Genomic DNA, 24,617 nt, shown 5'->3' with positions numbered 1-24,617 from the left:
TTTATAATCATTAATCATAATATTAATTTTCGATCTATTTTGATTGGTGTATAATGTATAAATATATACATAATATGACGATTAATATAGCTATGATTTGCAAGTATCCCATCTGAAGAAATGGCAAGGAAATAATAGGTATTTAAATATTGATAATCGCCCTTCATATAATATAATATACCAAATTCACATAATATCCATCCGAACTAGCTTAATAATTATTTCTATATAGGTTATTAGGTTAACATCGATATTTGATTTTATATTATAAACGATCATATACCATTTTATAGTAGGTAATTATCTCTTATACAATCATACAGTATATTACTATGTATTATAATTTATGTGTAACACAACTAACATGGATTGGATTTAAAATTAATTATTTCCTAATTACTATGATTAATTCTATATGATATATATACAAAAGGTAAAACGTTTTACAGTAAAACATGGACGTCCATTGTGATAAAAAAGCAAAATAGATTACTTTCCTCCCCTGGAAAAATAATATTAACTTATAATTTAATAAATATTACAATGGTATACCCATTATTCTCTAATTATGACTTAAACGTCAGAAAACGATGACATTTACAGTTCATAATTATTAATTACTAATATCGAATAATATATTTTATTTTTTCTTGCACTTATGTCTTATTAAAATATATTTTAGTTAACTATAGTAAAATAACTATACAAAAGAGGTAAAAAAAAAAGTTTCCAGCTGTTTTCAACAAAAGTGACGGAAAACGAAATTTTTTATGAAAAACCAGTTTTCAACAAAATAAATTTTTTTATATAGTTGTAACTCAATAACAAATCACTGTGAATACTTGAAATATTCACTAAATGTTTATATTAACGTTATTTATACACGGTTATATATTCTGGCTTTTTGTGAAAATAGACAACTGTAATTTATTATTTTTCTAAGTATTTCCATAAGTTTTCCTTCAAATAACTATAAAAAAAACTCGAGCGTCATAATAGGAAAAAATGTTATGAGCGTCTAAAATTTAAATTTTTTTACGAAATCACGTTACGATAACTATCCTTAAACAATTTTAAAATATTTGTTATTATTTAAAAATTATAAGTCGTAGATAATTGAAACTTTTATATTATTGCCCAAATGAATTCCGGTATAAAATTTGGAAATCACGATTTGTTACACTTCATACTTACCTATTTGAGTTATATGCAGTAGTTTGTATAATTGTATTTTTTGTTCAGTAACAGCTGGTGTTTTATGATGGTAAAACAAAACGAACCTATAGGGAGTAGGCAGACAAGTGCTGAACTCGCAGGGTAGATGATGGAAGTCCTTTGGGTTTCCAGTCAATGATTTAATCACACTGATGTCTCAATTTACATAAGAATAAATGTTTTTTGGTACGACGATTGAGTAAGTATCAAAATTCGTGAAATGAGACCAATTTACTGCACTAATCGGAATGAACGAGCAACTAAAGTAGAAAAGAAATATGTGAACATTTTAATACCTATCTAAGATGTATATAACTTGTTAATTAAAAACTCTTTTTTGATAAACTCAATTTAAAAACAAAAAAATCAACATACTTGAACTAAATTTCACATGTGATATAATTGTCAACATTTTTCAATCCGTTGACATTCAAATGTTGTATTTTGACCTTCATAGACGTACGTATACTAATGTCTCAATAATTATCTAATACGGTTTGGTTTATAAATAAATATTTAGGTATAACAGTAAACAAATAACAACTAACTACTATAACATAATGTATTATGATATCCGTAGACAAATCTTAAATTCTATTATAACATAAATATATATATATGTAATATATTATATTACTAACAATAACAGCCTTGTTCAATATTTTAAGGTTTGGTTGTTTTTCGATCGATTCAACGTACATTGTTTTTCAGGAAATCGTATCACTGGATAACATAGAATTGTACAAGTGATTTGTGAAATTCGTTTTTGTTACAGGCAGGTTTATTGAGCACAAAAAGGTGCATAATACATTTTTAAATTATTATATTGTATAATACTTTATACTTAAATAATAATTGTCAGATTTGTGAGTAATCGTCAAAAAACTAAACTACTAAACCGTATATAGGTCGCAATATTTCTTTTTGTCTTATTTGAAAAATTAATAACTATAATATGTAATGCATACGGCAATAGATAATACAGATTAGTAAGACACAATAATAATATATAAATATAATTATTGCATCGTATCACGTTTTATTAAAATAAAATATATTATAATATTATAAATTATTGTACAATATATCAACTGCAAGGTCGCCAGTTTCAAAACGAATAAGTACGTACGAGTTGTACGACTATACGAGTAATATTAAAATAAAATTACATTGTACCTATTATTCTTCTAGTCCATTATATTATGCGAACATCATAATATTTAACAATTATTCTCAATTCAACAAGTGCCACAAATTATATAACATTTTATTATTATTATTTATTTATTAGAATTAATGTGCAACGGTAGTATTTAATAAAAAGGTTTGAGTACCTTATCGACCACGGTTGATTCTACTGCACGAACATCTGAGCAGGGCTCATTATAACACAATATAATATTTTAATATTTATTGTAATTCGTCAGTATTTAATACTATATCGATGTATTATGATGAACACTGGGCACCGCCACACGGGGATGTCGTAGTATATTCAACATCATGGCCGGTAAAGACTGTGCAAGTTGCAAGTATAATAACAAGGAGAGGAATTTGTCGTTATCTGGCGAGCCTCATTACGATAATAATATTATATTGCAGTCCAATATGCATAAATGCCTAATACATAATACTGGTGTATGGATTTATGATATGCGCATTGAACAAATACAGTTCTCCTTCCCCTTTTTCGGACAATTCGGGGTCAGTTCTTTTTCCGTTTTGTCTAGATAACCCTATAGCTCGGCGACGGTGACGACAATCAACACTTGCAAAAAGTCAACGCGATGGCTTCGCGGTATCGTAAGACGTTGTATACTTACAGTAACGATAGATAATGCATATAATAATATATCACGAGATATGACACGGGCTTTTCTGATAATAGTGACACAGCCGACTCACGTGAAACCTCCCCTCGTGCCGCCCATCCACCGCCACCGTACTCGACTAAGGCGAGACAAATCCTCGCAAATCCTCGGCAATAATATTCTATCGACTGGTTCGCGCCACTCTGACGAGGACGGAGCCGGTGACTTACGTAAAATGTCGCAAATTATTAATTGACGATAATAAATTAATAAATTATCGTAACGTTTTATGCCTACGCGGAACAATAAAAATCTCGACATTTAGACCACGTGCAGGTTCTGTGGACGAAAAACTCGTCCACTCGACCACTCGACCACTACCGCCACCACCCCGCCGCCGTACGATTCCCCACAAACCCTATCACCCCCCCTCGAAACGCAAGACACCCCTCGACCGCTCGACTCCGCCGCCGCGGCGCGAACAACCCCACGGCGGCGGGTCGGTAGCGGCGCTGCGTTCCGTTTATCGTGGTGGAAAGGGAAACGGATCACGCGCCGCCGCGGCTTATATATATACGGCCGGCCGGCGAGCACCGCGTTCAGTTTATCGTACGCCCGCCGCCGGTTCAAATATCCGTCCCGTCGTCTCGCGTACACCTATCAAAACTTAATCAACTAACACCACCAGCTGTAGTCGTTTGTCGGTGTAAAAAATATTTATAATCCTTTTTACCAATTTCCGAAACGCGCACGTTCGACCAGCAATCGTTTTTTTCCTCTCCAAGTGCAACAACAGCGATTTACTAAGTCGTCCGCAATACAATATCGTCCAGTCGACAAACCGTGAGTTCGGTCTCTGCGACGAGCAATACATTCCAATTCCGTACCGCGGAAACATATGCACAGGAGATGTGAGTATATAATATTATTATACAATCGATTTTTATTATTGTCAAACTCCGCGATAGCGAAATAGAACGTATATATAGATCGACGATAGGCCTGGGGGGGTGACTTTGGATTCGCGGTGTGTATTTTTAGCGCGGCGCTTCGACGCGCACGTTACGGCGAGGACGATATTATAATAATATATTTTCGACACATTTTTCTACCATCATAACCTTTTTTTTTTATATGCTATGCACTAGCAAATGTAATCGTGTCGCCGTCGCAGTCGCTGCCGTCTCGTAAAGTCTATTTATAAACAACTGTTGCGTAATCCTTGAACGTGCGATACGAAACGCTATCAAAAATCCGTGCATCGAAAAGAGCGCTCCGGGAGAGCATTTTGGATCATAGGTAGGTCTTCCTAAATAAAAGTTGATTAATTCCCCATATTCCCGGGCGTGTACATCGATATAATATCAATGTATATATATTATAGGTATCTGCGAGTGTCTTCCAATAATTATTACTGTGCGGTAAATAAGATTAATGAACGTCGACTAGCCGCGAATCGTGATTTTTTTTGACTTCGGTGATAACGATAAATTATAAATATAGGTACCCCGTTGTAATACTGTTATACGTCCTTTATGTTGATGATAAACGTGTGATAACGCAATCCGTCTACTAGGAATAATACTTTATTGTCAACGGGCTTAATTCCCGCCATTCGACTGGGGGAAATAAGATGAATGGGTTCTTTTTCTGTAATTTGGGGAGGGAGGTCTGTTTGTTCGGTATATATTATCGAACCCTAACTTCCAAGGTCAGACCACCTCCACGGACATTAACAAAAGAACGTGTCGAAACACGTCCTTTTTACCAAGAAACAAGGGACAATAGAAGCACTATTATTTTTTTGAAATTTCGTTCCGTGTAAGCCGCATCAAACAGCACGTACGCTGTTACTATACGTACATTATTATATTCGTTGGCGAAGAGCGCATGTAGGTCGGATCGCATATGAAAATAACCCAAGATGATTCATACGATCAAGATGTTCGACGAGACCGGGAACACGGTTAATCTGGAATTTCACTAATCAAAGTCCACACTCGGTATATTATTATATCGATGCACTCGGGGTTTTCACGTCGCTTTTTTTCAAACAAAATCGACGTCACTAAACTTCGTCCAGTCGTCCCGGCAATATTACGCGAATAAAATGCTTTATAACCATAGAACTTAACACGTTTGACGTAGTTTCATGTTTTTGACATTTATTCCAGTTAATCGTACACGTTATCGACGCAATTGCATAATTATTGTGATGGTAATGTGGTATACGCTGCTATAACGGTTAGGATTTGAATCGATCACCGTTTTAAATACTTATTTATTTTACGGTGAGCGTGATTCAAGACCCAACTGGACTTGCATATTTACTTCGTTTAATCACCAATTAGACACAAAAACCTAAATCTATTTAGTGGTCAAACCGTCTTACCAAAAATCGACCTCATATTATTAATACCGTATATAATAATATAATATGAAGATAACAATATTAAGAATTCTCCTATAGGCTCGTCCATTATAATATATTATTATATTATTATAATAGCGTTCCGTCGACGTTTTTATTTGCTTTCCAAAATCCATTAGAAGTTTTCCTAACCGGTTTTTCGGCCGCCACACCGTGTTCATAGTTCATACATAATAACCCAATATAACCACTTACGCACACAAGCGCCCACGTACACACGCACACACATTTCGGTTGTCGATTGTGGGTCCTGCGAGTTTAAACCTGCACAGTGCACACTCACGTATATCTTTAATACCCAACCGATAAGCCTACTCACCTGGTCGTAGTCATGAAACGAGTCACGTGAACTGTAGAAGTACTTATATCCAACTATGACGCCTGTCGGAAAATCGGGAGGTTGCTTACAATGAACATGTTCGAAAACGATGTGGATTCGGCTTTTAAAAAATAATTGTCGTCGTCACAAATGCAACTACCAAGTCGATGTGAACTATACAATCCGTAATTAACTAAATCGTTTGCGACAATAGCGGGCCAACGACGACAATTAGACTAGTCAACACGTAAAAGTAAAAAAAAACTCGTTTTTGTCATTAATATCCCACACTGATCAAATCTTATCGACGTTTAATAATTATAATAGATTTTACGCAACGCCAATCAAAACTTTCGCAAAAGTGGTTCGGAAATATTTTTGAAAAAAAATACAAAATCGAACCGCGGACGGATACAACGACTTTCCACACAAGTCGTGTCCCCCCGTCATAACCCCTCTTAATACCTATAGTCACAGTTATACCTATACAGCACACACATCAAGGCAAGTTTGACCTCCGCTTCGTGACAGGACGTCGTTCCAGGTGAAAGTGCTTTCTGCTTACCCCCTCTCACCACCGGTGCCCCCTTTCGGTGACCAGCGTAGCGGGGACACTTTTTTTCACACAAATTTCAAAATTCGTGCCGAGTGCAACCGACCATGCACGTTTCGGACAAAACGTCTATTGATGCTACGTTCATATGTATTCTTGCAGCAGCCCTCCCCTATATAAGTACATCACACAAAATGCGCGCGAAACCACATTTGTGACGATATTAATATGTATAACACTGTAAAGAATAAATAATAATATTATGGTCGAGTATACGGTAGTTGTATTATGTACTTCATAAACAAACCGGTCGTGCCTTAATAATATTACATCGTACGTACCGTACGTACTAATAAATATATTATATTACTTATTATAATAATATTCCTCCCACCGTCTACAATTTATTTCATGCTCCGTTCAAGGTCGATCATGTTTTCAAAACAATAGTTAAGTGGGGTGATAAAATTTTTTTCTAAATTTTCGTCACGCACGATGACATGCGAGATTAAACCTGCAGTAAAATAAATTCCCGACCAACAAAAGCGCTGCAGCTGTCGCTATCGTGCCATATAAAATGGTCATTTTGATTTCCGCTGTTGCATAGTAACACCCTCTAGTGGCCCGTGTTCAATTTCGATGCTTACCAACGTGATAAATGTACCATAAAATATTATAAAATGATTTGTACTAATTCAAATTCTATAATTTCTTGTACCATCTATGACTGCACGTACGCCTACACTAATTGACTAGTCGGCGAAGAGTAATAACAATAATCGTTTGCGGCGAACGACTATTAAACACTACATGTATTAACGAATGATTGTATTCACGTCGGAATCTGTACTTGGGAATATATATGACTGTATGGATCTGCTCGTAGATCCGGTGGTTGACGACAGAACAGGCGCGTGATGTTTACGCGATAATATTACGACGAGACAGAAAACGAGTTTGCGGACCTACTTTTGTCATCCGGAGAAAAAAAATACAAAAACGCCGACAATATAATAAACTGTAAGAATTGTCGTCATTCGTCTTCCATATTTTGTGTATTACAAGCCGGGATGGTAAAATATTCGTACTTTTAAAATTGTATTTAATTAGTGAATTTAAATCACATCAATTTGTATCGAATGATTTTATACATTCAATATTATATCAATTACACCATATTAAATGCAATCAGTAATTAACGGATTTTTCCGTCACTATACTGCGGGATAGCTGTGAATAGACGTAGGTACATACATTATACGCAATTCAATGTACATATTATTTTAATTAAAATAATATAGTATAATATTCGAGTGTCGACGGTTGTCAACGTCTCGCTAAACTTTTTACGTTTGTTTGTGAACAAGTTTTGTGCCACTGTTTTATATTTTTATTACTATATGAGGTTCATAAATGTGGACAGGTGTTTAAAATAAATTTTCAAATACCGTGATTTATCACCCGGAATACACTCATAGTAAATACTTAATTAACCTGCATAAAATATTTTATTATTATGTATTGAACATTTTCACTGATTTAGGTTTTATACGTTTATGATTATTATAAAATTTGACGTCATAGGTACTTACATAATATTATATGTTGTTTCGGTCTTATATACCTACTAACACTCAGCATACCAAAATTAGCAAAATTTACTTTCAGCAGTTCCAATTTTGAGTTATTTTAAATATTATAGTAAATTGGACTATTATCAAATTTAAAAGTATAATACATGTATCTTACTGGTTTTTAAAAAAAAAATTAATTTTAAGCAAGTTATTAGTATGTATTAAATATTAGTATTTTAAAACTCAATATAAATAAATCAAAACTCACTAATATTTTAGTTAATAATAAATTCGGAACTACTTTATGCAAATTTGTCATATTGTACATTTGTAAGACGGACTCGGGTGTGTCATTAGTATACCTACTGCACGAGATAATTTATAATATAATCAATATTTTATGACATTCGTGTTTTAATAACCAAAGCTATTTCAATAATATTATTTATTACTACTGATAAATGCGATTAAATTGAGAAAACTTTTATAATATGCAAAAAAGCGGTATTGTGGTGACGCCGCACGGATAATTAGTAATTAATCTTTTTATTGTTATATAACGATTTTGAAGTCTCTATATCCGACGCTAATTAAAATTCTTACGGTTTTAAATAAATTAAATCCGTGTTGAGTACCTTCGAGTACTCATTTTATCGCTCACGGATAGCGGAGGATTATGTTGTACTCTAAAGTTAGCATTATGTCTGATCTTGGTCAGACCACGCAATCAACACAATATCGCAAATTCGTCGAAAACGTGATAGCGATTTATTTTTTTTTTTACTCGTCTACGTAATATAAATAATGATATAATACGATGTGTGTACTAAATAATAAATATGCGTCGGAATTATAATGATCTCTAATGATTCGAATTGTATACGTTCACTACACATATTGTCCATAAACACTAAATTTCCTAAGAACATTAACAGACAAAAAATATTGTCGACAACAAATGTTCTGTAAAATATTATTTTAAATTTGATCGTGTTTCAATTTCTGAGAGTTCAAGCGGACAAACCGCGAGAAACTTCTAACGCCCCGAAACGATCGCTAGGTAAAGAAAAAAAAAATACAAAAAAGAACCCAACTACCAAGATATTACACAAATGTCGTTATTGTCGAGTACTTTCTAACACGATGCAGTGCAGTGTAATCGAGAATCTATGAAATTGTTTTTTTATTTTTATTTTTTTTAACTTTTTAGCTTAATCAATAGATTTTTGTGTTATTTTCACGCCACACAGCGCTCATGTACAGTCGGCGCTGTGTAAAGTTATCTCGCGACACAGCGATTATAATATTATTTATATTATTATAATACAATTTATTAAACTGTGCACGCGTTGATATCGCGGCGGTGGTGGCGTGCGTGGGTTGGATCCGGTCCAGACGTATTTTATTTCTGTGCGAAAATAAAACCCGTTGTCCCATCACATCAAACGCCGGTTCCACATTACGGTATTCGACATTATTACATCATTATACGTGTATAAAATATAATATTATCATCGTACTGCTACAGCGTTCGCTAAAAACGCCCCGCCGGGATTTTGCGGCGTTAAGATACATAAAGACGGATACAATTTTAATAAAATTACACATAAACCTATTCGTACGAATTTTATTATTATATTTAAAAGAAAAAAAACAAACAAAATAGTGAATTGGCGTAATCCCCGAGGTCCCGTTTAAAGTTCTTCGCCTTGTCTTGGAGGTCACGAGCTCGCGGTGGTGTCATTGTCCGTCGTGCTTATTTTTCTATCCCACTTAGTGTTGTGGTTTTTAATCTTTTTGATGACGTGTTGTATTATGTATTATTATAATTTAACTTTTCCATTTATTATATATAGTTTAATATGGCGCAAGTGACTTTATAGGTACATAATATCTTGTTGTTAATGTTCTGTCTATAGTTAGTAACTATACCTATATGTGTATTGTGTATAGGTATATATTTAGCATTTATGTTTATTCGCAAATTTCGATTTAATGATCGTCTGATAATTATTTACCTGATTAAATAATCATGTTTGCAAAATATTAATAGCTCATAATATGCAGTAACCGCCCCGTGGTAGAGTGGTGGAAAGTTATTGCTATAATTATTTTTAAATAATATACACGCTCAATAATAATTTATATATTCACTAACCTTGAGATTTATTAATACAAATTTGAATGATTAAAAATATTCAAAAGTCATTTCTTATCATATCGCAAATAGTATACAATATACATCAATACAACTAATACAGGTACTTCGAGAACCGCAAGTTAGTATAGGTAGGTAAGTAGGCATGTACATGTATAATATATTGCGTAACAGCAACAGCAATCTATTTTTTGCATTGCAAAAATAGACATTCGTTTAACACATTGTGTCTGTATGTTATGGGATCAATTCTTTCATCGAAAATAATAATTTATAATTGCTCGAGAAACGGGAACGTCGTAAATCATTAGAGCAATACCGTTTTGGGCACCACTCTGCCCGTTGCTATCGGTATTATATTCTTGCGGTAAAAGAACGCGTTTATGTCATACCACAGATCGATACGCTTCTTTCACATTTAAACTTTACGACAGCCGCGGAATGGTTTTTTAAGCGTACAGGTGTTTTGATATTTTGTGGCTACAACGTGAAATGGGAAATATCAAATAATAAACTATACAAACCGAACGTTTCACTGGAATTTCTCTGATCGTTTTCCGCAACACGCCCACGTCCACCTTTTATGCACGTTTTATTGACTTCGTGTCTTAAAAAAACCCTGCAACTGGCCAAATTCCTTTGAAACCATGTGCACCCCCGCTTGTCTAATCTGTAGATATTTTTTTGACAATTTATATTAAAATATTTAATTTTAATTTTGACAGGTACTATAGTTTACGTAATGAAATTCTTTATTAACGTTTTTTCTTTTCCTAGCCCAACATAATTTACAATCATGGCGTCAAGGTCTTCCGACAAAATATATGTATAAAAACACGTATTAAGTACATCTACCCAACTACAATGCAGTATAAATACATAATTTTATTATTAATTATTTACATCGTACAAAAAAAACATTAACGAGTACCCCGTTTTATTATTACAGCGGCTATATTAGTAGTTATCGTAGTCATTACTACGCTAGAAAATCAACGCGGTCTTTGGGGAAATGGTAATAGCTGACTTCGGGTTAACCGCACGCGCGCGAATCGTGCGGACTGTGCGGTTTCCATTACGATTACGAAACAATTATTTTACCGTCTCTATTATTGTTAAGAAATTATATAAAAAATAAAAAATGATTTTTTCCGATGACAACTTAATCGGTTGAATTCGATCTCGCGAATCGACCAAGGTTTAGACCGGCCGTAAAACATCAGAGAACGCGTAGTAAATCCACCCACAGTCATTGCGAACTTAGTGTATGTATTTTTCAGACGATTCGGTTCGATTGAAATTCTATGGCAATGATTTAATTTTAGGTGCACACGTGATGTATTACAATTATTTTCCAGGTAACTCGTCAATAACGTCAATTACGTATATATATGTATAGTGTATACAGTATAATGCATATTATATTAAACTTAGCCAACTAAATACATTGTTGTTGCACATTATTTCGTTACCTCTCTAAAGGTCCCCACACACTGCAGTGGTGGCGGTAAAATTCTTTTGTCTTGGCATGGCGGTAGCAATAAAATTGTGTTAACTCATTTTAACGCCACCGCCATTGCTACAGTGTGCACCTTAAAATGTCCGTAACTTCTCGTTAAAAGCGAAATCATACGTTTTATATTTATGGTTTTTTATTTTGTTTACCGCCGTCATTTCAATATCGCAGAGGTTATTTAATACTATTTATCATTTAATTACTACTGATAATTAATTTTATACTTTTAAATTTAAATTTTATTTAAGTCTATATTATACGCATAAATACTTATGATCTTATTAATGCTGTACTAATTTACTCATTACGTGTGAAACTACGACTTGCAAAACTGGATGACAATTTTAACCACGGGAAACGTATAATATATTATGTAAAATGTTGTCCATGCTCAACGCGTTTTTTCAGTGAAGCTCAGTATTTCATTGTAAGAAAATTAAAATAAAAAAGTAGTTATATTATTTGAATATTGATAGCTGAATGTGACGGACTAGACTACTAGAGTAAAATTTACACGGCTATATAATAGTCGTAACGTTTTAATAGTGTTATTATCGCCTTTTTAATCATTTTAATCACCGTCGTTGTCCCATTGTCTATAAATGTATGGAAACAAATTGCTAATTTTTTACTGGCGATGAAAGTTGATAGAAGTGTTTTCGGTTATTTTATATTTTCCAACGATTGTTGAATTTCACAAAACTCTGCTTTCAGCCTATATACGATATTGTATCGTAATATATTTTTTTTACGTCCAAACAATCACAATTTTTAAGGAAATCGCCGCGGTATACAGAATTGATAAATTGATACGTTCGATAGCGTAATTGTTTATCGCGTTCAAGTATCGCGCACAAATCAAATATTTTATTTAATATTTTTACAAAATGCAAACCAAATGTATGTATTCGTTTTTAAAATATATATGTACTTCACCTACCTATTACAACGCTGTATAATGTATACAAAAATTATACATTGGACTCTGCTGCAGTTGTTGGGTTGGTGATGTGATGAATTAGAATTCAATCGCTAAACTCAATCTCTAATTTATGATTATAGGTACTGCGCCTCCCCGATAACGCTAACTAGTGACCTCACGAAAAGCCTATGACGCGAAGTGTTAAACCTACTTAGGCTTAAACGTACTATATAGGTATGTATAGGTACTGAACAACAATATTTTAATTTTGCGGCTGGTAACGAGGTATGTGTTTAGGTGGGGCATTGGGGCAACACGCACATGTACTCGTATCGTGTTTCAGTGCGATAAGATCGTCGGCCTTTATCGAATTACGATTGTCGGACGCGCGCCGTTTTCGCCTCTTCTCTGTTCGGCAGTCGTACAGAACGCTCCGCCGCACGCGGACATCATCACAGTGGTCACTGCTGCAGCTCGTCCTAAAGACTGCATCACCCGCGTGACACTGTCGACCCATTCTCCAAAGTTCTCTTAACCCAAAGTTAAATTTTAAAATCTTAGCCTTCGTCTGCAAATTTGATTAATTTCTCCCTCCTTCTACGACCCTTCCTCTACAATTCGCGTACGCTCATAAAAATGTATGGAAATCGATTTTTTTTTGATTTTATAAAACTTTAATTAATAATAATAATACAAAATTCAACTAATGAACGACGTTGGCTTAATTTTCTGTTTTTAGTGTGCATACACGCAGCCCAAGACAGTAGAAATGACAGACAGCATGACGCGGAACTTCAATAATTACCCTTCCACTACAAAACCAGAACAACACGTCTCCAAACAAGTGAGTTTGTTCTCAATCATGCGATCTATAAGAATACTAAAATATTATTTATAATAATGTCAGTGGCGCCGAACCCACATCGAGATTTAATCTATTATTAATAATTATGTTTAACTGTGGACTAAAAAAAAAATAATAATAATCCCGATTTATTTGAATCGATCAGCTCCAGGAGTAATTTATGTTTTTCTCAAGTCCTACGTCACTAACTCCACTATATTATTTAAATGCACTTTTAATCGTCTCTGTTTAGTAGAATTTTAGGAATTATAGCGACAAGTGAGTAATAGAACACGAGATAAGAAGTCTATAGGTTGAGATAAACTGAGTCCGAACTTTACGTAACCGGTCGTATTATAGCTTTCGAATCGCACTTATTCGTTTTTACGATTTTTTCCAAAAGTTTTTATAGCTGTTTTTCGGCGATTATTTATTAGTAGGTATTTAGAGGTCGCGTGTCTTGAAGGTTTATAATATTATTGTGTTTCTGCAGCCGCGTCCTTTAATCCGCGGTCGTCGCGAAACGTGCCAAAAAAAAAAAAAAAAATGATAATAATAAAAATGCAAACGGCCTTGATCGGATAATATAAAACAGTTAAACGCGAATAATGCTGCAGGAATACGTTTCTTTTGTTTATATTTAATACTTGTCAATGGTGCAAAGATTCCTGTAAATATTGAATCTCGATAAATCATGAAACAATATTGCTTATAACTACTACTCGCGGAGGAAGTCATACAAAAGAGGTCAACGGGTTAAAATAATATTATATAAACACTAACTGCAACTACCACCCTCAACCACATTCATTCCCGAATACTCCATGACCCCCTCCACGGACCACCAAACGACACCTATACATGCATGAAAACCTATGGTATTCGATCATCACAATAGTAATAGGAAGTTTATACAATTTTCTTATCCCGCATTCGAAATTCAGGAATTCGATGAACTGCTAGATATTACATTATTATTATAAACGTTATTGGCACGCTTCGAAACCGTCATGTAATTATTTAATTATATACATGCACGTGAATATTTTTGTTACAATTTTGTGATGACCAAATAATTATTGTCGCTTAACGCTTTCAAATTACAACCTCTATACGTATAGTATAACGAATCTTATGTAATCTAACCGAAGCTTGTAGACTCATAAATATCATTATTAGAAATTAAATTTGTAATAAACTCACATAACTTCTAATAATATTATTACAAAAATAAATCTAAATTATCTAAAAGTGTGTTAGTACATTTTTAGAGCATTTAAATCCGAACATTTTTGATTCTCTTATTATTAGCATTAATTATTAACCACCACCCAATACAATATAGATAGTATAGATACCTATATAATTACTGTTTTGGCTCTCGTGACACTAAAACAAAATTAAAATACCTAACCTAACCAACGAATGGAACGGAAATGACCAAGAACCCATTGTTCTCCGAACAGAGAAAAAACGTTTATATATACGTTTTTACGTTTTCATAACCGTAATATTATCATAATTCAGAGACATTATTTATGAGTGTCGTTTATTATACCCACGCCCGATCCGCGACCGACACCTGTATGTACACGCATTATAAATTATAATTTACGATAAAGTACACTCGAAAATCGAGTAGCGGTTACTGTATTAGACCTTATATTAGGTTCTGAAACCATAAACCAGTAGTCCATAGTATGTATAATAAAAATATATTCGCGTGCCATTTACCATGATAATTTACGTATTTTTTCCGACTAATTTTTGGCACTTTCGATGTGACTCGTGTACAGAAAAAATAACCCGGTAGTATAACTATACAATTGCTAAAAATAATTGATTCTGACGAACCAATAAGGAAAATTTAGTGCCGTCCGAAAAACACCTTACGACAGGTATATAATATGCGGAATATTTGGATGCGGTTTTTTCCTTTAGCTATCGCTCATGAGTCATGACTATAACCGTTTTCGAGTTTATAAGTTATTATAAGTTATAACTGTCATATATTTCATACGCGAGATCGGGATTCATGTCGTCAAATTATATCTATACTATATCGAATTCGGTTTCTCATTGTGTCTATTAAATTATTATATGTCGTGACTTCTGGACGTTTCGTCCGTCAACCGACCGTAGTTTAATGTTGCCCAATTATATTAGTGTCGGATTTTAATATCTGTGGCAGATATGATTTTTGGCACCTATAAAAAGCGCAGAAAATCAAATACGTCACGAAGACGAACCGGGGCGTAGCTACAATAATGTCGTAAAACAAAATAAAAATACTTTGCGCGCACGCGTATACACTGTCACGCATAATAATTGTATACGATGCTCGAGTTACAACTACAGCTGGTGCACGTCGAATCGTCGTAAAAAGTACCGTAGGTAGACGGTGCACCGAATAAGACGCCTAGATATCACAATATACAGCTATATTGTCTGTTGAAATAATTCGCGTACTTTGGTTAGGCCAGACGACGAAATTTATTCTGTTTATTAATTTGTACTTACATCACATTTTACGCGTACTTACTCGTCGGCTGCCACAGCTGCAGCTATCATTCAATGCCCGACGGTTAAGTCTGTCCGATAAACGGCTGCCGGTGCACCGAGGTTATCATCGCTGTACCGTATATTATTATAAAATCGAGGTGCCTATAATTCATTATATCACTGGAAGAGGGGGTAGGGAGGAGAAACGGAGAATTAACGCGTGCTGCAGCAACGACAAATTTTCTTTTTATATATATATATATATATACTATCATACACTTTTTGTACAATAATAAGTATAATAACCAATAACCATCTGTTTTATCGTTACAGCAAATGGCAGCACAGGACGGTTACGATAACCAAGGGATGTTGAGATCTGAGTTGGACATCAACGGTAAACCCATCAACGGAAACACTTGGTAAGTATATTATATACTTGGCTTGTACATATAGAGGTTAAGTTTAAATTTTAGTGTTTTTTTTTTTGCTTATGATCCGAAATGGTATAGTTCAGTATGCATCATCAATAACATATATTATATAGTGTGTACAAGGACAATATTTCATAGTAAATATAGTTTTATAACATCACATCGTCTCGGATCACCGATAAATGTAACTCGTCCATTCAATGATATTTTTTGTATTTTTTGTATTTTATCATTTTTATTTTTTTTATTATATATCCGGTTATAAGAATCGCTTATCTGCTGTTGAGTCGAATTCGAGAACGTAATAACGAACGTTTTTGGGCGAGGCGTTGCGCCATTCTATATTATATAACCATTAAATTCACTGCAATGGTGTGGGAAACTGTTTGTATAGGTATTAAAATGCCGGTTTCAAAGTTCAAACGATTACATTTTTCATGAAAAACCTTCCTCCTGATGACGAACAGACTTCGTATTTACTTTTACAGTTAACACTAGTAATAGTATTTTGCAGTTCAAAGAATTGCACCTCATTCCCATACTATATGCATATTATATAAATTGGCATATCGTATTTATACTCCGAAACGTTTGTTAAAAGTTGAGATCAGACTACTGAATTCATATATTATGATGCATATCGTAATAATAACAATTCTGGTTTTTTAACCTGTTTCTCATTCATTCAGTGAACATTTTGAATTAATACTGCAGTTTTTTTAAAATGGCATAATATTTGTTTACTATTTGTTAACCATATTACCATGGTTATGGTTATGACCATTGCAATGTGAAAAATTTTCGTTTTACACTTTTGCTATGCATAATCGTAAATTATACATTTTAAAATTTTTACCGGTATAAATACAGTAATATACCTATGAAAATATTATAAACCTGTACCTACGTTGTCAATTATTGTTTATTTATCAATGTGATGATGTAGATGTACAGTGTGAATGTGCACCAAGTCGATTGTTAAGTTGTCGGCTATGTATTATAGTATTATTAAATACAAAAAAAAATTATGTAGTCCTCTTTGAGTTAAATGTTTATTCATTTACCATAATTATAACAATCTAAAATAAACTGCATGTATAATTGCGCATAATGTACAGTAGATAATATACCATACGTAAGTACATATGAGCAAACATAATTTAAATCATTGGAAACTATTGATTTACGATTGTCGATGTTTAAATTATACTTCAGTACCTAACTCGTTGTTTCTTGAAGAATAAACGAACGTACCTACATACGGTCTTGACCTATTAATATTTGATAATATTTAGTTGTGAGGTTTTTTTTCGGTCGGATATGAATATAATCATTAAATGATCTAATACCTAATACTTTGTTATGTATGGCCACGTATACACTACAGACAGATTATACGATTAATGTTTTTCTTTTGTTTCTTATCATTTTTAACTTTTTTTATTCTTATCGTTAAATCGTAACTGATAAGTTATGTTATTTTTTTTTAATTAAAACATTCATATTAATTTCATCTTCTATATATTATTATAGCATATGCCCACCTATCAATAGCGTCATCATTTTCGTGATTTATATTAATTTAATTATAATATATTATACACATATTGCATAATATACATAATTCAATTGGTTGATCAACTGAGGTACTCATGAAAAATTGAACAATTAATGGCAAATCCCTTTTATTCATTGAATTGACACAAATCATAATACTTAAATGCTGTGGATTGTGTCGTAATATAAAGTTTATTTATCTTGTTTGGGTTTATACTCGTGTGTTTCGCACGAAACGAACTAGTAACGATATTACGATGTACTTTCGTCTTTTGTCGTACACTAAATTATAGTTCGTACTAGATTCAAATGTTTGCTGATTTCTATAAACGTATAACATTATAAAAAAACTTAGAACTAAACCAAAATGAACTCGAAAAAATTTAGATTTGTGGCACACTTGTATACTCAATGGACGTTCATTTATACGTTCGAGTCGTGACGATTTGTCAAGTGCACCGCACTGTTTAGAAATAACAGACGACTTATATATTATTAGACTATTATTATTATTATTATTATTATACGTTTATATTATATTATTACATTTTTTTTGTGTTTCGATGTTACAGTATCAACATGGACAGCCTCAACAAGTGTGTCGCCATCAATACAAAAGGCGACACCGCCGCTCAGCTGAATGAGAAACAAAATTACTACAACCCATACCAACACCGCGACGTAAAACACCCAACATCGTGAGTACAATAATAATACATATCTACCATAATATTATAGCAATAGACTGTAATTAATATTATTATTAATCACGTTTTTGTTCTGTCCATCTGTTATATAGATATTTTGACACTCTGATACATCTCTTAAAGGCCAGTCTGGGCACAGGAATTCTAGCCATGCCCAGCGCGTTCAAAAACGCCGGTTACGTGGTGGGTACGTTGGGTACAATCATCATCGGAATACTGTGTACATACACGATACATCTGCTGGTAAGTGTGAAATATTATAAATTATAATAAACTCGCCGACGAACGGTTCGTTTTGCCCATATACAACACGACTTATTATAACATTACCGTTATCGTTTGTTTTTCATAGATAACCGCGTCGCACGAGCTGTGCATCAAGAGGAAAGTGCCCAGCCTCACGTACCCCGGTACCGTGGCGGCTGCTTTCGAAGAAGGCCCGAAATTCACCAGGGTATTGGCTCCTTATGCCAGGTAAAACCTCAGCCCCAATAATATTATTGTTCTAATTATATTATATTTCAATCGTCATCCGTTATTTTAACAACCAACCCCCTTTTTAACACTCGTTGTTATTTTTCAGAATGATGACAAACATGTTCCTAGTCTTATACCAAATCGGTTCCAGTTGTATTTACGTAGTGTTTATTGCTAGCAATCTCAAAGTGGTAAGTGAGAGTGGCATTCAAATGTAGTCTTTTGGGATGGACATTCACAGTAGGTGTTTTGTAAAATGTTACAGGTCGGAGACTTCTATCTCGGCGGCAACACGGACGTGCGGATGTACATGGTGTACCTGTTGATCCCACTGATATTAATCTCTTGGGTAAGGAATCTTAAACTCCTGGCGCCGTTCTCCTCAATTGCCACTTGCATGACCATCGTGAGTTTTACGTTGATTTTCTACTACATTTTCCGGGAATCTCCGTCGTTCGTCGGCCGCGAACCAGTCGGCACCGTCAACAGTATACCATTGTTCTTCGGTACTGTACTTTTCGCCATGGAAGCCATCGGTATGGTAAGTACAAGCCACAATGATATAATATAATATTACCTACACTAATAATTATAACCTGCAAAGGTAGGTATTAAAAAAGTTAATTTTACTTTTTTTTAATCATGCTGTATGCATTAGAGTTATAAATAAAATCAAACCAATAAATATCTTTCAATTTAATTATTTAGTATTTTATATTTTATTAATTATTTACACATGTAATTTCTAACTAATAACTATATTCATTTATAGCGTGCATTAAGTAGATAGGATAATTGTTTAAAGCAATAGTTGATAATTTTTTTTTTTTAATTAATACTCTATAATCCAAGTTATTAAGCAGCGACAAAATGGTAATTAATAAAGCTATTATCAGAGAACTGTTAGGTTTAATAAAGATTCAACGTTAACTCAAATAACAAAATTCTTTCTTCTACCTTTAATTTCTTTAAATTTAACCCATCATAAAAAACCTACTAATTAATTAATCTGTTTTTCATCCGACATTTCTTGAAAATCACCGAAGACGTTTAAAATGGACCTGAACTAAATAATTGTTAATTTAAAAGTATAGTGACACTCTTTTTATTATTATCGACTTTTCCTCATAAATGTACACGTAATTGAAGATAGTTACCTTTACAATACATAATTCTGTATAGATTATAATTATTCATTTTTAATAAAAATGTTTATTCACCTATAACATAAGGTACTAAATGTTAACTTTACTTAATAAACTCAATTTAATTGCATTGACAAGTTCACAATTGCTAATACAGCCTACGATTATACTCTCCATAATATTAAACAATACATTTATTCGGTTTTTTGTACAGGTCTTGCCGCTTGAAAACGAAATGAAGAACCCCAAGAAATTTGGCAGTGTGTTCGGTGTGCTTAATGCTTCTATGTTGCCCATCTCTTTGTTATACACAGTTGTCGGATTACTCGGATATCTGAAGTACGGTGAAAATACCAAAGGTAGCATAACACTCGACATGCCCCAGACCGAAGTGTAAGTGTATAGACATTAGATGTATCATATATACTTAATATAATTGTCTCTTTGTTTTTAACATAATCCTATATGGTTATATAATATGTATATAGGAACACTATTTACTTTATTAATATTTTTAACGTTATTCATATATATTAATTAAAAATAACATTCGTTCACGTTCATATTTTACTAACGACACGTGAAAGTCACTCACTTTTAGATATTTTATTTAATATTTTTATAGCTAATTTTATTTCAATAGATAATCGAATTATAATTATATCATAATCAAACTTTTTAAGGATTATTTATTAACTTGAGTACTAATAGGTATGCTATTACTAAACAATTAGTGAACGTGATCGATTTCATTTTTTATGCATTGTATGTGAACGAATAATCAAATATCCAATTGAATTGTTCGCATTTATATTATAAATGTATATATAATAAATATGCAATATTACGTATAAAAACATTGACCTGATTGAAGATCAACTTAATTAATTAATCGTTATTATTCTTACAGACTCTCTCAAGTCGTGAAACTCCTTTTGTCAATTTCCATTTACTTTACTTACGCTCTGTCCAACTACGTCGCATTTGACATCGTCTGGAAGGGTATGGAACAAAAAATGGAAAAAAATGAGAACAGGATCTGCTGGGAATATGCACTACGCACGTCCATAGTGATCGTCACCTGTAAGTAATCCTCGTAAAATGAACGCCATTTACCCGTTTTCGTGCAGAAGGCTTTAACCGTTCCGAAATAATCGATAATTTTTTTAACGCAACCATACAGCCACGTGCCTCTGTGCATCCGTTATTGCGTTAACGAGGTATAACTTAATCTAATTTGTTTTTTGTTTTCTCTTTTTACAGTTTTCTTCGCCATCGCCATACCAAACTTGGAGCACTTGATCTCGCTTATCGGTGCATTCTGTTTGTCTTCTGTGGGCATCGCGTTACCAGCCATCGTCAGCTTTTTGACTTTCTCCGACGTCTACAAGGACGAAGGAAACTTGCGGTTTGGTCTATTCTGCCTACGCAACTTGCTGATTATCCTCATCGCCATATTCGCGTTCGTAATCGGCGTGTCCACAAGCGTGTCCGACATCATACATCACATGACGTGATTTCCTCAATTTCAAACAGCATGAAGTTCGTTTCTGTGACGGGTTTTATGGTCAACCCACTCCAAAAACGGACTATACGACAACTGAAATAACAACAACAACAACAACAAAAAAAAAAACAACAACGATGACGGCGGCCCGTTGGTTGTCGTGCTTTGAGTAGTTAAAAGTTTTTTTCAACCTCACTCACGAGTAACGACCAATCATTGTTATATATTATTACATCGATATTACGCGTTTGCTTCGGTAAACTCTTAAACCGTGTAACGAATAAGACAACTCAAATCCAGTATTCTATATCACGTCATTGAACTACAATTGTTTGCGTTATTGGTTTAGAATTTGGAAGGATAATGCCAACCCAGTATTTTTATTGTCGTTTTAGAATAATCGTATTTGGTTTTATTAATATTATAAACTCTTATTAATGGAATCCAACGTTTAAAATCAAAATAATAATAATACCAACGTAGGTGTTTAGTTTTCCAACCGGTCCGAGTACGGCACGGCCCGGTTTTCAAATTATGTTATAATACTATGTATTTTAGTGTCAATCAAAATTATATTATTTCACACGAATATGCGTGAAATTCACAGTGCATTTGAAAAAAAAAATGGTTTTTATTGACTTTAAAGCAACGCTCGGAACAAATATGAAGAAAAATATTCTTTCTTTTTTTTCTCCTTTTTATATTAAATATTTAACTTCACTCTGTACAATGTTATAAGTTAAATGCTAACAAATTTTATTTGATTTTCAAGCTCATGGCCATTATTTTTTAAAATTAAAATCAATTAACAGGACATCAAATATATAAGTTTTTTTTTTAAATTTTTTTCTGTCAGAACCAAATATCATAACCTCAGCCGTTTTAACATTCCTTTGCTGAATACATTTTTCAATAATATTTTGTATATGTAACGTACGGTGTAGATGAACCATTTGGAATTGTATTGCTCAATAAATACTATATTTATTTTACTATATCTACTATTAATAAATTGTATCAATAGACGTAAATTGGTTAGTAAAATAAAAATAATTGTTGTTGAGATAGATCTCTAGTTTAATTTTTTTTTTGTTTTTTTTTTTTTTTACCTTTGGAGATACTTAAATCGAATTAACCTTATGAAATTATTATTGTGATACGAGTTCGTTATATTTTTATTTTAAAAAATAACATTAATGGCTATTATTATAGATTATAATTAATTAATTCTTATTTTTAAGTATATATATTATATACTTATCTATGTACATTTAAGATAATATATATTTTTTAATGAATTAGATTTTTATAATGTATTTTAGACTGACATAATTTACAAAGCGGTTTTTTCGCTAATTATTATATGTAAAAATATTATAATAATTATTATCATACTGAAGTTTTTTTTATTTTTACAACCTTTATTGTATTATTTTCAATTTTAATCATTTAATTCCAAAATCTTGATTATTAAAAACATATTTGTTCAATAATAATGAATATTGAACATTAGTTAGATAATTAATACTATATACTTTGGTTATAATTTGTCATTTATACGAATATTATTAGATTTAAATGGCAAACAATTTTTTATTTTATTTAGTAGGATATAAATTGAAAACTTATCTAACTAAAATCATTCACTAAAATTTAAAAATGAAGTATGTAATCTGTTGAAAACAATTGTATTCTACAATAAAATAAATTAATATAAACCAAAGAGCCAAGTTCATGATATTGGTATTTTTTTACCTTGCAATATAAATAGTTTATATGTAATGATAATAATTAATCTGTATTGAGTTAGAAATTATTATTACTCTACTAAAGACAATAAGAGACTAGAATCCATATTTAATGGTGATAAGTAACAACACTGTTAACTAATAGTTGTATAATTATTTATAACCGATCCATTAATAATGGGCTGCATTTATGTTGGTTATATTCTTATACTAAACAATTGTTGGTTAATATCTATTGGATATGTTTTTACTTTAAAAATTATGGACTTTAAATATTTTAATCAATAAAGTTATTTTTAAGACATTATATCAAGTACCTATAATACTTTTTAACAAACACAAATCAATTTACTTGTTTGTATTTGTAATATGTTATATGTTGTTATTGGAATTGTTTCTCTAGTTGTTAAATATCATCAGTTATCACATGCTATATAGTAATTACTTAAATTAATTTAATAAGTATTTACTAATTATTAACCAACCAATATTGTAGAATATTTTTTTACACTTATTAGTTATTGTTTGCTTTTATGAACACTTATTCAAATGAAGTATGTTCTAGTATGCTATTATTTTAATCAAAAAATTAATTTTGTACATGAAAATATGAAATAACTAAGCAAAGAGAACAAACAATTAAGTACAAACCTTTTGGTACTCCAAACGAATACATAAAGGTGTGATTCCTAAACATTTGATCACGTATCTGTGTAAATAATTTAATTTTAAAATATTGAAAATGTTATTACAATTTACTAATAAACGTCTTATTCATTTCAAGTTAACATGTTATTTTATTGCAAATTATGGGTGTACCAACTGATTTACTTGTATTGCATAAAAAATTTGTGGTTAACATGCAAAGTTTGTCATAAATTAATTCAAAGTGATGTGTATACATTAGACAATATTATAAATAATTTAAAAAATTTAAATATTAAATATTTCTAATAAATTACCTACATTGTGTCTCCAGGCATGTATCTAAAATTGTATCTTAATGAATGGGAGAAGGATTAATTCCTATTAAGAAAATATTAGTCTTTTTACATAATATGTAAACTTGCATGCACTTGAGGTATTGGACACTATTGGACTTTTATTCGATATTTTTCATAGAGTTGTTGCTAATATTTTCTTGTGAGTCCCCACATTGCCAATTTTTTTATTTTTTTTATAAGATATTTGAATTTT

The 24,617-nt window shown here is 32.4% G+C and overlaps 1 protein-coding gene across 3 annotated transcripts; it reads left to right on the top strand.

Annotated features, from left to right (window-relative positions):
- The first annotated feature begins 3,623 nt into the window (after window positions 1-3,623).
- Window positions 3,624-22,507, top strand: LOC114126915 (proton-coupled amino acid transporter-like protein CG1139). Of its 3 annotated transcripts, none has more exons than XM_050201312.1 (11): window positions 3,624-3,937; window positions 13,239-13,343; window positions 16,179-16,267; window positions 18,409-18,534; window positions 18,636-18,786; window positions 18,896-19,017; window positions 19,127-19,211; window positions 19,286-19,561; window positions 20,380-20,558; window positions 21,076-21,248; window positions 21,429-22,507. In XM_050201312.1, the coding sequence occupies exons 2-11, from the start codon at window positions 13,269-13,271 to the stop codon at window positions 21,680-21,682; spliced, it is 1,530 nt and encodes a 509-aa protein (XP_050057269.1). In that variant the 5' UTR covers window positions 3,624-3,937; window positions 13,239-13,268; the 3' UTR covers window positions 21,683-22,507. The 3 variants fall into 3 exon arrangements, with proteins under 3 accessions (XP_050057269.1, XP_027846761.1, XP_050057272.1); XM_050201315.1 differs by lacking the exon at window positions 3,624-3,937 and adding an exon at window positions 12,905-13,137; XM_027990960.2 differs by lacking the exon at window positions 13,239-13,343.
- Window positions 22,508-24,617: the final 2,110 nt, after the last annotated feature.

This window comes from Aphis gossypii, chromosome 1 (genome assembly GCF_020184175.1).
Source record: "Aphis gossypii isolate Hap1 chromosome 1, ASM2018417v2, whole genome shotgun sequence".
NCBI classification, from domain to species: Eukaryota; Metazoa; Arthropoda; class Insecta; order Hemiptera; family Aphididae; genus Aphis; species Aphis gossypii.
The sequence above is the reverse complement of the archived record's forward strand: the minus strand, read 5'-3'. Positions and strand labels throughout refer to the sequence as shown.